Source organism: Paroedura picta, chromosome 7 (assembly GCF_049243985.1).
Source record: "Paroedura picta isolate Pp20150507F chromosome 7, Ppicta_v3.0, whole genome shotgun sequence".
NCBI lineage: Eukaryota > Metazoa > Chordata > Lepidosauria > Squamata > Gekkonidae > Paroedura > Paroedura picta.
In genome coordinates this window covers 100,210,088-100,225,159 of record NC_135375.1, presented here as the reverse complement: position 1 = coordinate 100,225,159, position 15,072 = coordinate 100,210,088, and the positions used below count along the sequence as shown (strand labels likewise).

The 15,072-nt window shown below is 50.0% G+C and overlaps 2 protein-coding genes across 5 annotated transcripts in view; both read left to right on the top strand.

Moving 5' to 3' along the window:
• SPMAP2L (sperm microtubule associated protein 2 like) overlaps positions 1-9,881 on the top strand; it is a 29,101-nt gene extending 19,220 nt beyond the window's left edge. For 3 of the 4 annotated variants that reach the window (XM_077345685.1, XM_077345686.1, XM_077345687.1), the window contains 4 exons: positions 1,928-2,048; positions 6,403-6,534; positions 8,215-8,390; positions 9,694-9,881. In XM_077345685.1, the coding sequence (XP_077201800.1) occupies positions 1,928-2,048; positions 6,403-6,534; positions 8,215-8,390; positions 9,694-9,808 (544 nt within the window). In that variant the 3' untranslated portion in view covers positions 9,809-9,881. The remainder of the gene's footprint in view (positions 1-1,927; positions 2,049-6,402; positions 6,535-8,214; positions 8,391-9,693) is intronic. The other variant, XM_077345688.1, reaches the window with a different exon arrangement.
• A 2,925-nt stretch (positions 9,882-12,806) lies between these two features.
• Positions 12,807-14,264, top strand: LOC143841411 (actin-like protein 7A). Its single transcript, XM_077345683.1, has one exon. It carries the CDS (start codon positions 12,887-12,889, stop codon positions 14,108-14,110), a length of 1,224 nt encoding a protein of 407 aa, XP_077201798.1. The 5' UTR covers positions 12,807-12,886; the 3' UTR covers positions 14,111-14,264.
• Positions 14,265-15,072: the final 808 nt, after the last annotated feature.

Below are 15,072 nucleotides of genomic sequence, written 5' to 3'. Positions count from 1 at the left end.
AGAGAACAGTTCTACCCGCTAGCTATTTTATTTTATATGGAGATATAAAACAGACCGTTCCCTGAGCTCCAGGGCCCATGAAGTTCAGAAGGATCAAACAAAGAAGATACGTAAACAAGGATCAGATTAAACATGACCTCCTGCTGCATCCAGTTATTCCAAAGACTTCTTGCAGTCCTGTCTCTCTCAGAAGGGCAGTGGGTAGTGACATGCTGGAGGGCCTTTTCTGAAGTGGCCCCCAGACTTTGGAACAGCCTCCCTCTGGTGATTCATCAGGTGACTATATGATTTTCGGCACCTGGTAAAAACACATCTAGTTTCCCCTAGGTGCTGTCCTGCCAAGGTGGGAGGGAGAGGGCTATGTTTTAAAATGCTTTTTATGTAATTTAGATGATTTTATCTTGATTTTCTTCTCAATCGTAAACGGCCCTGGGACCTTCAGGTACAGCTACGGAACATAAATCCACATATAAATCAAAACAGCAATTGAAGTATTTGAAGGGAGGGGCAGAAGTTTCTTCCGATCCCTATTTCTCATTGCAGACCCCCACGTTGCAGCCCCTGCAGCCCCAGGAACAAAACGGGTGGGATGGGGGCTCTGTAGACTACCGAGAGTGTAGGAAGCAGGAAAATCCCAATTTGCAAAATCCAGATAACCCCGGATCAGAAGATGTATAAGTTGATCCTTTGCAGTTCTTCTCCATGTTTCTGAAGAACCATGCAGGCACACGAAAGCTTATCCCCAGAATAAAACATTGTTGGACTCAGAGGTGCCCCAGGACTCCAGCTGAGTTCTTTTCGGTGTTAGCCGCAGCTGTACGTTCTCCCAAGAAGAGCAAACGAGAGCTACGGGCGAGGAGGAAGTGTGGAAGTGGGAAACAGGCACGAGGAAAAGGGTAGGAAGATGCTTCCCTCTGGCAAGGTGGACTCTGTCTAGATCAGGGACCCAAGGGTTAATGTACCTTCAATGTACCTTAGAAGTAGATATTCCTGTTCTTCACAGGAAAATCCAGCTGCAAAAGCACATTGAAAGTGCATTATTCTCCATGTGCAGAATGAGTCCTGGTCCAGATGTTCCAGCTGGAAAATAAATCCTTGGGAATTCTCTAAGAGTTTCTGACTTTGGGCTCACTAAGGGTTGAAAGCTCTGGATTGGGAAATTCATGGAGATTTGGGGGAGATGGAGCCGGGGGGGGGGGGAGCAGGGTTCGGGGTGGGGAGGGTCCTCAGTAGAATATAATGCCCACAGAGTCCACCTTCTAGAGGAGTCATTTTCTCCAGGGGAACTGATTCTGTACTCTGGAGACCAGCTTAGGGCTGCCAGCTCTAGGCTGGGTAATACCTGGAGACTTTGGGGGAGGAGACAGGAATGGTTGGGATGTGGGGCAGGGAGGGATCTCAGTGGAGTCCAGTGGGATCCCCTGGTTTTGCAGCTCATCTCCAGGCAGCAGAGATCAGTTCCCCCAGAGGAATGGCCACTTTGGAGGGTGGACTCCATACAGAGGTGGCCAAACTTTGGCTTTTCAGATGTCCATGGACTACAATTCCCATGAGCCCCCTGGCAACAACATGCTGGCAGGGGCTCATGGGAATTGAAGTCCATGGACATCTGGAGAGCCACAGTTTGGCCACCCCTGCTCCATAGCATTATACTCTACTGAGGGCCCTCCCATGTCCAGCTCCACCCCCAAAGTCTCCAGGTTTTTCCCCACCCAGCGCTGGCAACCCTAGCTGGGAATCTCTGCCTAGGTTCTTACGATAGCTCTCAGCAGCCCCCATGTCAATTGTTTTGCCACTAACAACTGCAAATTGCAGCTGCGGTGCCCGGGTAGCTATGAAACTCCCAGCTAGAGGAACCAAGCTGCACGCTTGCGGGTAAAGCGGTGTGACGCTTGCTTTCAGTCTCCCCCCTTATGTCTCCTGGCAGGCCGCGAAGCTCTCCGTTGTGGCACATCAACCCGCCGGCGCTCTCTTGTACACCTTCCCAGCGGATTCTGAACCTATCGCAACCGAGAACCCTGAGCCCATCCTTCATCCTTCCAAAAGAGGTAATCACCAGGATCGCCAACCTGGAGATGTCCCGCTTTGAAAACTGCTCTCCGGGGAATTAATCCAGAGATCAGTTCCCCTAGAAAAAATGGCTGCTTTGGAGGGTGGACTCCTTGGCCTTGTACCCTGCTAAGATCCTCCCCTCCCCAAACCCCGCCCACCTCAGGCTCCACCCCCAAAATCTCCTGGTATTTTCCAATTCAGAGCTGGCTACCCTCATCATAATAGTGTTTTCGCCAGAATTCATCTTGACTATCGGTCTGAAGGTTTCTGCCTGAGCTGTGTTCTGGAGCCACGAAGCATTTTATGCTTCTCTCAGCTTTCTGGAACGGCTACGACAAGGCCTCAACCTAGCGGCTCGATGGCTTTAAATATAGCCGAGCCCTGAAATGAGTATTGTTGTGTCTGGCGGCCGTCCTTCCTCTGGGTATGCAAGAGTGCTTTGAGATCAGTTATAAATAACCAGCTTTTAAAAGAGGGGGGGAGGGAAACACCCCTACTGTTTTTGGCTCCAATGCCGTGTGATCAAGAGGGCCAGGAAAAATAGACTGAGACAATTCCTTCACGCTCTGTTCCCTGCCGTTAGAGAACGTGGAAAAGAGAACATGGTTGTTGGCCGAGTCAGCCTCTGACACTGGGGTTTCCCGCCAAACAGACAGCAGGAAGCCCTGAGCACAATGCCGGCTGAGCTGTTTTAGAAAGCCGGCAGGGCCAAGTAGGGCTGTTGTCCTGTGAGGCTTTTGATTGGCTTTGCAGATTTTTGCCGTGGCCACCACAGCACACTGTGTGCTGGAAGGTAAGCCAGGCGGGTGGGGTGGGGAGACCATTTTGTAACGGGCTCCACCTCCTGCAGCGGCCATTTTGTGGCAGCCATTTTATGTGTTCAGATTTCCAAAGCGCCTGAAAAGGTTGGGGACCCCTGTTCTATGGGATATTTGTGTAGTGAGAGAGGGAGAAGCTTCTGCCAGTCTACTCTCTGCTTTAAATCCCTCTCCCACCATTGCATATGACTTGGGCAGTGACCCAGTTTTTTCACACGCATCTGTGGTTGCAGCTCTGGTTTTCCACTCAGAGTGGGGAGTAGAGGTTACAGGGCTGAATAAAGACAGGGAAGAGCCCGGTTTAAATTCCCACATCATCTAAGAGACCAATGAGATTTTTCAAGAAGTATGACTGCAGAGTAAGACGGCTACCCCTTGAATGTGCTTCATCGTTATAGTCACTGGCTGACCACAGGCTGATTGCCTTCTCGTAATTTATCCGAGGGTTATTGTGAACATAAGATAGAGGAGGGGGGAGTGCATATACCTGTCTGAGTCCCTCACAGGAACGGGTTGGTTGTATAAAAATGTGAAAGAGAAATTTATTATGTTAAAGAAACTGGTGTAAATTATTATTGTTATTTATTCAATTTGTATCCTGGGCCGCCCCATGAACGGGCTCATGGTGGTTCACAAGATAAAATGTTTGCACTGTAAATCTACCGTCCATGTGCATAGACCAAGATTTCTCAAGAGTTTCGGGTTTCTTGATGCTCCTGGAAGGGTTTCCCAAATGGGTAGGAGTTTATTAATTTTCAATATAGTTTTAAAATTTGTTAAACATTTTTTTGGTGATATGACTATATATGACCATGTCTCCCTGCCCCTCTCCCGAAATGGCCAATAATGGGCCTGGAGGGGGTGGGAAGGGAAGGGGCCCTGGGTGGGCGTGTCCACAGCTCTGCTTCCCAGCCATATTCTGCACAATCGCCCCAGTTCTGGGGTTTCTCAAAGCCTGAAGAACGTTTCAGGGGTTTCTCAATGGTTAAAAAAAGTTGAGAAAGGCTGGCATAGACATATACCCAGACGTCTCTCTCACACACAGACCTCACAAAAGCTCCCAGCTCCGTTCTTTGACTCATGAGACAACCATTGCTTCCTGCTTCCTTTGTTACTTAAAAGCTCTCTCACCTCCGTCCAAGTAAAATGGGTCTCTGGCATCCTGTTTATTGGACAGTTATGTAAGATTTGTTACCCAAAGCGGGGTTTATTCCACCAGACAGGGATCCCTTTTCTTAGGTAACACCCATGAGTGGGTGAAATTAGGAAAACACAGCAGGATGGATTGCCAAAGCTCCTTCCGTTCTGTGACGCTGATGGAGACACGCATTTCTGTGGCATCACAACCGGTCTGAAGCAAAAGAGCAAGAGCAGATTTACAAGGAGGGAAGAGGCAGGGCACTCGTTTTATTTGACCTTTCTACATTACGCTCTTTCAGCCAGGGACTCTTACACGAGGCAGACGTGGTAAACAAGTAAATGTGCAACAGATTGTTGGAAACAAGCGGTGGAGATTATATCAGCCATTGGAGAGACAGATCTCCTATGCTGTTAAATTCAAAGGGTAGCCTATTGCTCTGCATGTAGAACAGTCAGATTCAAGTCCAGGAACACTATAGAGACCAACAGGAAGAAGAAGAGCTGGGTTTTCTATCCTGCTTTTCACTACCCGAGAGAGTCCCATGGCAGCTTGCCATCACCTTCCCTCCCTCAGCAGACACCCTGTGAGATAGGTGGGGCTGAGAGAGCTCTGAGAACTGCTCTGTGAGAACAGCTCTGACAGGACTGTGACTGGCCCAAGGTCACCCAGCTGGCTGCCTGTGGAGGAGCAGGGAATCAAACCCAGCTGTCCAGATTAGAAGTCGCCACACTGAACCTCTACACTACACCATGCTGGCTCTCGAGCTAGAGATCCTTCCAGGGTAGACCCATTGTGCTTCAGGGTTGTGCAGAAAGAGCAACTTGCAGCCAAAATGTGTGTGGGAGAATAAATTTATTATTTTGAATTCCCTTGTAGCTTAGGGGTACTCTGTTACCTATCAGGAGAGGAGCCTCAGGACTTTGACCTGTACCTTACCTGGCTCCGTTCTGCAAAGTGGCCCAAGATGAAAAGGGCTGTAACTGGCAACCTGGCAGGAGAATATTGGGAACGAGGACAAGAAACTCTCTCTTGTTGCAGACTGAAACTGGAAGAAACTTGTCCGGGTGGTGTTCTAGGAGGCGCCCAAGACTCTATGGCAGTGGTAGTCAAACTGCGGCCCTCCAGAAGTCCATGGACTACAATTCCCAGGAGCCCCTGCCAGCGAATGCTGGCAGGGGCTCCTGGGAATTGTAGTCCATGGACATCTGGAGGGCTGCAGTTTGACTACCCATGCTCTATGGTTTAACCAAAGCTATGTCCCAGATGCCTTTTCTTTCACATCATCAAGTGACAGAACTGACTGCCACAAGACGTGAGCTTTTATGGTTAAGGATCAGATTAGACAAATTCATAGAGGAGGGATTCGCTGGCAAAAGATGTAGTGAAGGCCATAGGCATAGACAGTTTTTAAAAGGGCTTACACAGATTCATGGAGGATAGATATTAGTGGCTACTAGCCAGGGTGACTGAGGGGAACCTCCACATTCACAGGTATCAACCTCTGAATCCCAGAGCCAGGAGGCAACATCACGGAAAGGCCTTGGCTTTTATGCCCCATTGTTGTCCATCCAGAGGAACTGGCTGGCCATTGTGTGAGGTAGGATGCTGGATTAGATGGACCACTGACCTGATCCAGCAGGGCTGATGTTCTTCTGTCCTGTTCTTTAATCTCCAGAGGAACTGGCTGGCCACTGTGTGAAGCAGGATGCTGGATTAGATGGACCACTGGCCTGATCCAGCAGGGCTGTTCTGATGTTCTTCTGTTCTTTAACTTCCAGAGGAACTGGCTGGCCATTGTGTGAGAAGGGTTCTGGACTAGATGGACCACTAGCCTGATCCAGCAGGACTCTTCTTATGTTCTCATGGGTAGCTCTTGGCCAGGAGAGCTAAATGCATTATTCAGAAGCCAGCATTGCTGTGACTACCAGTTGCCTTGGGGAAACAATAGGGGATGGCTATCTCCTTCAAGCTTATTGGGAGTTCCAGAAGATGACCAGTGCTAGAAACAGGATGCTGGGTTCGATGAACTTTGGACTGATCCTGCAAAACCATTTTAGGGGCTTCTATCTTGGCCATTTCCAGGAGGAAGGTTCTTTGGGCTGAAGGAGGACTTCAAGGGTCACTGAGCAATGTGGTCGGATACAGGGCTATGTTTGACTCTAGAGCCCAGGTTAGAATTTTTGTTGTTCTGAACCTCAAGGACTTCTTAAAGGGGTCACTGAGTAAGACCACCCTCGTTTTCTGGGGGAAAGCCCACTTTTCTGTCAGGAAGGGGGTTTGCCTAGTTATTGCTGAATTTGTTACAATGAGTTTGAAGGGGCCTGCTTGGGGGCTGACGAGTGTCTGAAGCGCGAGGAGGCTCTTCTTAACCAGCTGATTTGCCCTGCACAGGTTGAAACGCCCGTCTCACACGCTGCCCGGACTGCTTCCGCCTCCCCTCGGATGCATCATCTCTCCCAGCCAATTGTCAAAAAGATCATTCCCCACTATGAAAACAGATTCGTGGAGTCTCCCATCCGAAAAGTAACGCCTTTACTTATAACGGGAAATCTCTTTACAATCTGAATTGCCCAGATTTTCGTCCGTACGGATTGTTGTCTGTGCGGCAACACTTCATTTCTTCAGTATTAGGCCGTTGCCTTTGGCTCTCCCGCTAGACATTGGTTGGGCTACTGTGATGTCATGTCATGTTCATCACATTCCCCTGCAGCAATGCCGCCTCTAGTGGTAAGGTCTGATGGTTCTGGGATGGGGGGGTTTGTGGAGCCAGGAAATCAGATGCCCAGTCTAGCTGGATAACGTCCGGATTCCAGGAACAGCAGCCAAAGGCCCAAGGGGCCAAAGTTGAGGTCCAAAATGGGCAGGAATTCAAAAAGAAGAAATGCAAAGACCAGGCACCAAGCCGAGCGAGGTCTTTGCTGTTCAAAGAAGCCACTAAGACTGAAACGCAGGCTCTGAGGCAGAGGCTTGTTTGGACCCAGTGGGCAGGGGATGGTCCTTGGAGTCATCATGCAGCCCTTCTCTCTCTCTCTCTCTCTCTCTCTCTCTCTCTCTCTCTCTCTCTCTCTCTCTTCTCTGAAGATCTGTGCAGATTCAAGTCAGCCTTGGAATTCTGACATCGGATGTGGAACTCTGCGACAAAATGGCTGCTGTGGGGGGTGGAGCCAACCACATAATGTCAGGGAGCTAGGGATACATCAGTAGCTCTTCAACATTTCAGGTAGAAGATCTGTTCATCAGGATACGGCTGACCTTCCATCACACAGGTGATCTGCCTTTCTGTGATACTAGGACACCTCACCCAACCGCCACCAGAGGCCTCATTGCCACAGCAAAGCAGCTTGCTGTGTGACACTGTGGATTAGGGGTCCCCAACATGGTGCCCACTGATACCTTTCTTGGCCCCCGCCAAGTGTTTTTAGAAATTGGGGAGGGGGATGGGTTTTTTGTCCAGCATGGCTTCTGATTGGTTGTGCAGATCTTCAGAACTGTTCCAGTCCCAGTCCCTCCAGCACAAGCATCTCAGCCGTGTGATGAGAGGTCAGCCATATGTCTATTTTATCTACCTGAAATGTTGGAGCTACTCTTAGACTGATGTATCCCGAGCTCCCTGACATGATGTGGTTGGCTCCACCTCCTACAGCAGCCATTTTGTGACAGAGCTCCCCATCCAGTGTCAGAATTCCAAGGGCGACAAACCCACCGGAAAAGGCCAGAAAACTGATGTAGATGATGGCATGGGACCAGTCTGAGGAATTTCATTGCCTTGAGCAAAGCGCCTCATCCTTTCCTTCACCTCTGCAGGGGTTTGGCCTGGACCCACGGGGCACCCGGCCATGGCGAGGAAGGAATGTCATTTCCTCCAGTGCTGCTGATTCCTGGGAATGAGCTGAGATCCTGCAGCATCTTGGTGTCCTTTCCGGGGTGGTTCCCCGAGTAGAGCCAGCCCTGCAGCGGTAGTTTAGTGGGCCAGCCAAAGGACTTGGATGAGTATTTAGACGGCTTAAATGTGGTGGAGAGCCATAGGCAAGGTCTTGTTTTCAGGGTTCCCCCCCCCGCCCCCACAACCCTGGGGCATCACAATGGCCTCGCAATGAACTTGTATAATCTAGTTTTGCTGCAGACATACTGGATTGAATGGCTATATTGAATTAGATTTACCGAATGCCGGTTGGCGACTCAATAATGTGCATCCTTCTGCAGGTAAGCCCGGCTGCCCTTCAAGCAATCGCAAGTCCAAGGTTAGCAGAACTGTCTCGGCCCAGAGCCCTGCCCGCCGAGAGCTGCCCCGACCGTAGCGCTGAGTGGCCCGTGTCACGGGCAGCAATGAAAGTCATGGCTTCACCAAGAATCGGGGAGCTCGCTCAGCGTCCCGCAAGGTGGGCTTCCTGGGAGTATTCAGTGGGTGGGTTCTGCTTGTATATGTGCTGGGTGCCAAGTCCCCATTCAGGACAAGGATGAAAGGGTCTTGGCAGATTTGCCTGCCCTCTTGGCATGGGGAAGGTCACAGGTTCAATCCCCAGCATCTCGGCTTAATAGGACAGGGTATTAGTTGATGTCAAAGACCTTTGCCTGAGAGGATGGAGAGCTGCTGCCAGTCTTAGATGTATTTTGTGGGTCTTCACTAGGCAAACCTTGATATATGAGGTTATTTTTTAAAAAAAACAGCAAACAGCCAGGTCAAGAAGCGATGAAACTCAGAAAATGCACAGAGAACCGTAATTATATAAAATTCAGATGCAATCAAGAAAAGTACAGAGAGCACAGTAACAGTGATGGGCCATTTCTCTAGATCTGCTAAACTAGTTAATACCTGCAAGGGCTGCTTTTCATTTCATTGGTGGGCTGGAATACAGTTATAGTCTTGCGGCTAGACTACTGTATTGTGGTCTGTATGGGGCTGCCCTTGTAGACAACTTGGAAACTTCAGTGGGTATAAAATGAGGTGGCCTGTTTGTTATCAGGAGCCAAGTAGACCACAGTGCATTGGTCCTGAAATATCTTCAGTGGCTATTTGTTTCTGAGCCAGGGGGAACTCTCTGCCAAGGAAGGTCGGGGCCTTGCAGTTCCGCAGGGCCTGCAAGACAGAATTGTTCCACCAGGCCTAAGGTCAGAGCCCAGATGAACCTTCAAGAAGTGCTGGCCTCACTACCATACCCTGAGGAAGGAGCAGCCCTCTAGACTAGAGACTCTACACACACACCCCCAATGAAAAACTGAATCATTTGGGGGCTACAGAAGAACGTTTTATGGTATTACGTATGTTATAAAATTTTTATTTATTGTCGAATCCATGTTGTATATCCGCCCTGAGTGTGCAGGAAGGGCAGGTTAAAAAATAAAGATTTTAAAAAATTATGTCTACTTCTGAGAGCCAGCTTAGTGTAATGCTTAAGAGTGGCGACCTCTTAACCTGGAGAACCAGGTCTGATTCCCTGCTCCTCCTCCACGTTCAGCCTACTAGGTGACCTTGGGCTGCTCACAGTTCTCTCAGGGCTATATTTGCAGAGGAGTTATCACAGAGCTCTCTCAGCCCCACCAACCTCACAGGGTGTCTGTTGTGGGGAGAGGAAGGGAAAGGTGTTTGAAAGCTGCTTAGGGGACTCCTTTGGGTGCTGAAACGCGGGGTGTCAACAAATCCAGCTCTTCTCCTCCTCCTACTTTCCCTCTTTGTTTTCACAGGGCCTCGACCAACTTTGTACAATTCAACCCAGAAGCCTTTACGGTGAAGGAGACGGCAATAAACGCACGCTGCACAGATCGGCTCAGAAAGCTAGCAGAACCAATTATGCGCTGAGCCCTTTTACTGGAGGGGTCTAACAATCTCTGCTGCCACCATCCATCATTAAATCAGAAGAGCAATGCTTCCTTCTTAGACTTTGTTTGCCTCACACACACAGACACATCTCTCTGCATGACTGCTTAGTGGCATCTGAAAACAGGCTGGGCCTAGGGCTGTGTCCTCTCAACAATTGTCTTCTATTGCAGTGGTTCCCAACCCCCGGTCCGGGGACCGGTCCCGGTCCGTGGATCAGTTGGTACCGGGCCGTGGCTCCTCCTCGTCCTCCTCCCCGGCTGCTGCATCGGGGGCTGCCCTGCCACTCTGCTGCCGGCTCACCTTTGGTGCTCTCCAGTGGCCACCATGGCTGGGGCTCCCCCTCGGCGTGGCACTGTGCAGCTGTTTCTGGTAGCGGAAAGTCAGGGGCGCCAGGGTTCAGGCGGTAGCCATGTCCCTCGGCAAAAGACTACCCCCTCCGGGCCTCAGTAAAATTGTCAAGCGTTGACCGGTCCCCGGTGATAAAAGGGTTGGGGACCACTGTTCTATTGGGTTGCCAACCTCCAGGTAGTGGCTGCAGATTTCCTGGGTTTACAAGTGGTCTTCATTTGACAGATCAATTCCCTTGGAGAAAATGGCTCCTTCCGAAGGTGGACTCTCTGGCATTATATCTCATTGAAGCCCCGCCCCTCCAAAACTCTGCCCTCCTCAGGCTCCACCCCCAAAATCTCCAGGTATTTCCCAACCCAGAGCTGACAACTCTAAATTCAGCTGTTCTTAATTTAGAAATAAATTTCTAAAGGGGGAGCGCTGGAGAGGGCAGAGGAGTCCTCAGGGTCTTTTTTCAGTGCAGCATGCAAAAAGCTTGTCCCCAGTAGGCATAAAATAATGGATTTTAGTGCTGCATCCACACAAAAAGGGGGTGGGGGAGGAGAGATGGTTATCATGGAATGAAATTGATGTGAGATGTAAAGAGAGAGAGAGAGAGACACTGGAAAGGGAAGCCTAAAGATTTGAAAATGTGTTTCCCCTTAATCCTTTAGTGAACAAAGTATTTTATTGGGGGGGAGGGGGAGATTTACCAAAATGGTGGTCTCCAGAAGCCTAACTTTCAAATGGCAACTGAACCATGTGGGCCTTCTGCAAAGTGCCAGACTGAAGAATCGCTTGGGATCGATCCATTTGGAGGAGAGAGGGCCGGCCACCAGGACAAGCTTTTAAAAACTGCCAAGACCGCGACCATTAGAGAATCACAACATTAGAGATTGAATTAGAGAATCCCAAAAAGTGCAAATTTGCAGGGAAAAGCAGGAAATTAACGTGGCTATGCAGCTGTTCTAGGGCATCAACAAAAATATCTTCCAATCCCCCCCCCACTTTAGTGGCAAAAGACTAAAAGAGCTCTCTGCAGCTTCTGTCAATGATCGTAGCTCGCATGCTAGGATCAATGGGCTGTACCATGCATTCCATATACTCAGCATGTTCCCCCATATTATGAGACCATGTGATGTCCTCATTTTTCACAGTGGCCCATAACAGAACAGAGAATCCCCTAGTTCTCTACCCCAGCGGTCTGCAACCTTTTTCCGGTTGCGGACCACTGCCAAGGGGTGGGGGGGAGAGGGAGCCAGGGCCCGCGCAAACGCGCATGCTTGGACCTGCTGCGCATGTGCGTGTGCACCGCCGGCATGCAGGCAGCCACGCTTCCCTCCCCCCCTCCCGCAGCAAGAAGCTTGCCAGGCGCAAGCTAATCAGCCGATTCGGCGGCTGATTTGCTCGCGGCCTGGCAAGCTTCTCGCTGTGGGGGGGGGGCAGGGAGAGGGAGCCGCGGCCTGCTGCCGAGGCTCTCGCGGCCCAGCACCGGACTGCAGACCAGGGGTTGGGGACCATTGCTCTTCCCCATGGAAAAAAGGGCTTTGTAGCTGCTTGTCAGTTTCAAAAAAGTCTTGTCAATTGCAACATCAGTTTCACCCCCTTGCCTACATTCTTTTGTATTCCCTTTTATGCCATGAGCTAGTGCTAAAACGCCTGCGCAAAACCTGAACCGGATGGATTTAACTGGTGGCCACTACTGTGCAGCTGCAGTAGGGCAATTGTATTAAAAAAAAAACTTTGGACACCACCCTGCACATGTCGCAAGTGACATTACACTCCCATTTAGAAAAGTTTATTTTTTAATTGGAGCAGCAGAATAAATGCACAGAATCTGAAGCACAGAATCTGAAGTCAAAGTTAAAGGCTTATTACTCCGAAAAATCTAAAGTTCAGTGCCTGTGCACAATAGGCCCATGTGTTTATGTTTCCTTGTTCCTGAAAGACAGCAAGTGGACAGGCCAATAGCACAGATTACCACAGTGGTATGCCTAAAGATATTCCAGAAGTATTAAAAACAGACCAAAAAAGTTATCACTAAACTACCAGGTATCTAATCCAGAATTACCCAACATTTTTCTAAAGACTATGTGAATTGACCACAGGTAGCAATGATCTCCTGTGTGGGAGTATCTCCCTTTCCCAATAAGCAGGCTTCATTTAGGAAAAACTCTTTATTGGAGAAAATATGATCAGAACATCACGGGGGTTTTGCTAAGTGGGGAATCAAACCCAACAACTCCTTATTTACCCTGTGCCTCTCCTTGCACCAAGCAGTTTGAGCATGAAGAATCCCTGTTGATGAAACAGTCTCGGGTGCTCAACATGTCTGAGAAGATAGTGGTTCTCAGGCACAACACAGTAGAGTGGGGGGGAGGCAGGAAGAACAGGCTCAGTACATTCACAGCTGAGATCTAAGGCAGCCTAAGGATCAAATAGGTTGCTGGGGATACAGGCTTAATTAACTGGCAGAAGCAAGCAAGGTGCATGAACCAGGTGACGTGGCAAAAGCATAAATGGTTTTAACACTGGCTAACCCCAACTCCTCATTCTACGGAGATGTGACCGATGGTTCTTTCCTCTTCCCATTTAAAAGCAAGCCGGTTTAGTGACATCATAATGCCCCAATGCCTACATCATCAAGGCTTTAAAACCACTGTGGGCATTCTAGCCATGTGACCTGGCAACCAGTCCGAGAATGGGAGTCGGTGAGAACCAGGAAACAAAATGTCGAGCCGAGGGAGCGCCAGCTCTAGTTCTGCACCAGTGAAGAAAGGGTCGATCGGGAAGCCCACCGTCAAACCCAAGGAAGAGGGCGAGGCACCACGAAGGATGATAGTGAAAGAGACCAGAGCCGTCGTCATCGATATCGGGACCGGGTCCTGCAAGTGTGGGTTTGCTGGGGAGCAGAAGCCGGCCCACGTGATCTCCTCGACGGTGGGTAAGCATTTCCAGGAGACTGCGAAAACAGGAGACAATAGGAAAGAGACTTTTGTGGGCAAAGAACTTCAGGATGCCAGGATACCCCTGAAGTTTCTCAACCCATTGAGACATGGCATCATAGTGGACTGGGATACCATCCAGGACATATGGGAGTACATTTTTCACAAGGAAATGAAAATTCGGCCTGAGGAACACGCCGTCCTGGTGTCGGACCCCCCCTTGAGTCCCACCACCAACCGAGAGAAATACGCCGAGATGCTCTTTGAGACGTTCTGCACCCCTGCCATGCACATCGCCTATCAGTCCAGGTTGTCCATGTATTCCTACGGGAAGACCTCGGGCCTCGTCGTGGAGAGCGGCCACGGCGTCTCCTACGTCGTCCCCATCTACGAAGGCTACACGCTGCCGAGCATCACCGAAAGGGTGGACTACGCGGGCTCCGACGTCACCCAGTACCTCATGAAACTCCTCAATGAGTCCGTGAAGCTCTTCTCCGAGAAAGACTGGAAGACGGTGGAGGACATCAAGGAGACGTACTGCTTCACCTCGCTGGACTTCCAGCAGGACTCCGCCGCCCCTCTGGGGAAGCACGAGATCGAGTACGAGCTTCCCGACGGGCAGGTCATCCGCCTCGGCAGAGAGCGGTTCATGTGCTCCGAAATGCTCTTCAAGCCGTCCTTGATCAACTCGCAGCAGCTGGGCCTGCCTCTCCTGACCGTGACGAGCCTCAACAAGTGCGACTCCACCCTCAAGAGGAACCTGATGGGCAACATCCTGCTGTGCGGGGGCTGTACCACCATGAAGGGCTTCGCCGACCGCTTCCAGAGAGAGCTGTCGAAGATATGCTCCAACGACAAGCCCGTTCTGATCTCCTCCCCCGAGCGAAAGACCTCCGTGTGGACGGGGGGCTCCATCCTGGCGTCCCTCAAGGCCTTCCAGCAGCTCTGGGTTCACAGAAAAGAATATGAAGAGCGGGGCCCTTTTTACATCTACCGGAAATGTTTCTGACTGGCCAGCAAACAGATGACGCGCTCTCCCTTCGGCTGGAGGCAGGTGGCTCCAAGAGCCTCTTTTGTTCTTTTAACCACCAGAATTCTGATTGCTCAGTAAGAACCTGGTGGTTTGCCTTTTATTACCCTTAATATTAAAGGCTCAGTTAGTACTATGTAGTTATAAGACTGTTTCTTGACCCAAGTGGCATGCAAACAGGGTGGCTGATTTGTACCTCTAAAATTCTCCATTACCGGTGCTTTAGGACAACATCCCACGTACGTTTTCTGTGACTATTCTTACAATTCAGTTAGATTTTATTCCGAGTGAACACACATAGGATCTAGAGTGCTGGATTATGGCCAGGGAGACTCTGGTTCAAATTCTCACTCTGCCGTGAACCTTGGGCCAGTCGCTCAGGCAATCTAATGTACCCCAGAGCTTTATTATGAAGAAGAAGAGTTGGGTCTTATATGCCACTTTTCTCTACCTGGAGGAGTCTCCAAGCAGCTTACATTCGCCTTCCCTTTCCTCTCCCCACAACAGGCACCCTATGCAGGAGGTGAGGCTGAGAGAGCCCTGATACTACTGCTCGGTCAGAACAGCTTTATCAGTGCTATGACTAGCCCAAGGTCACACAGCTGGCTGCATGTGGAGGAGGAACGGGGAATCAAACTGGGCTCAACGGATTAGAAGTCAGCGCTTCTAAAGGATAAAAAGCAGAGGAGGGGAGAACTGTATATCCTCAAAATATATAATGGCTTTGGGCTGATCCAACATGTTGTCTAAAGCAGGGGTAGCCAAACTGTGCCTCTCCAGATGTCCATAGACTGGCAGGGGCTCATGGTAATTGTAGTCCATGAACACCTGGGGGAGCCACAGTTTGGCCACCCCTGTTCTAAAGAAATAAAGTCTATTCATACGGAGGTTTTCCGGTGGCTTGGGTGCTGAATTTCAGTGTTTTTTATTTCCTCCAAGCT

Bases quoted from the DNA above. Each gene is read 5' to 3' on its own strand.
- LOC143841411 (XM_077345683.1), top strand. From the start codon at position 12,887: ATGTCGAGCCGAGGGAGCGCCAGCTCTAGTTCTGCACCAGTGAAGAAA.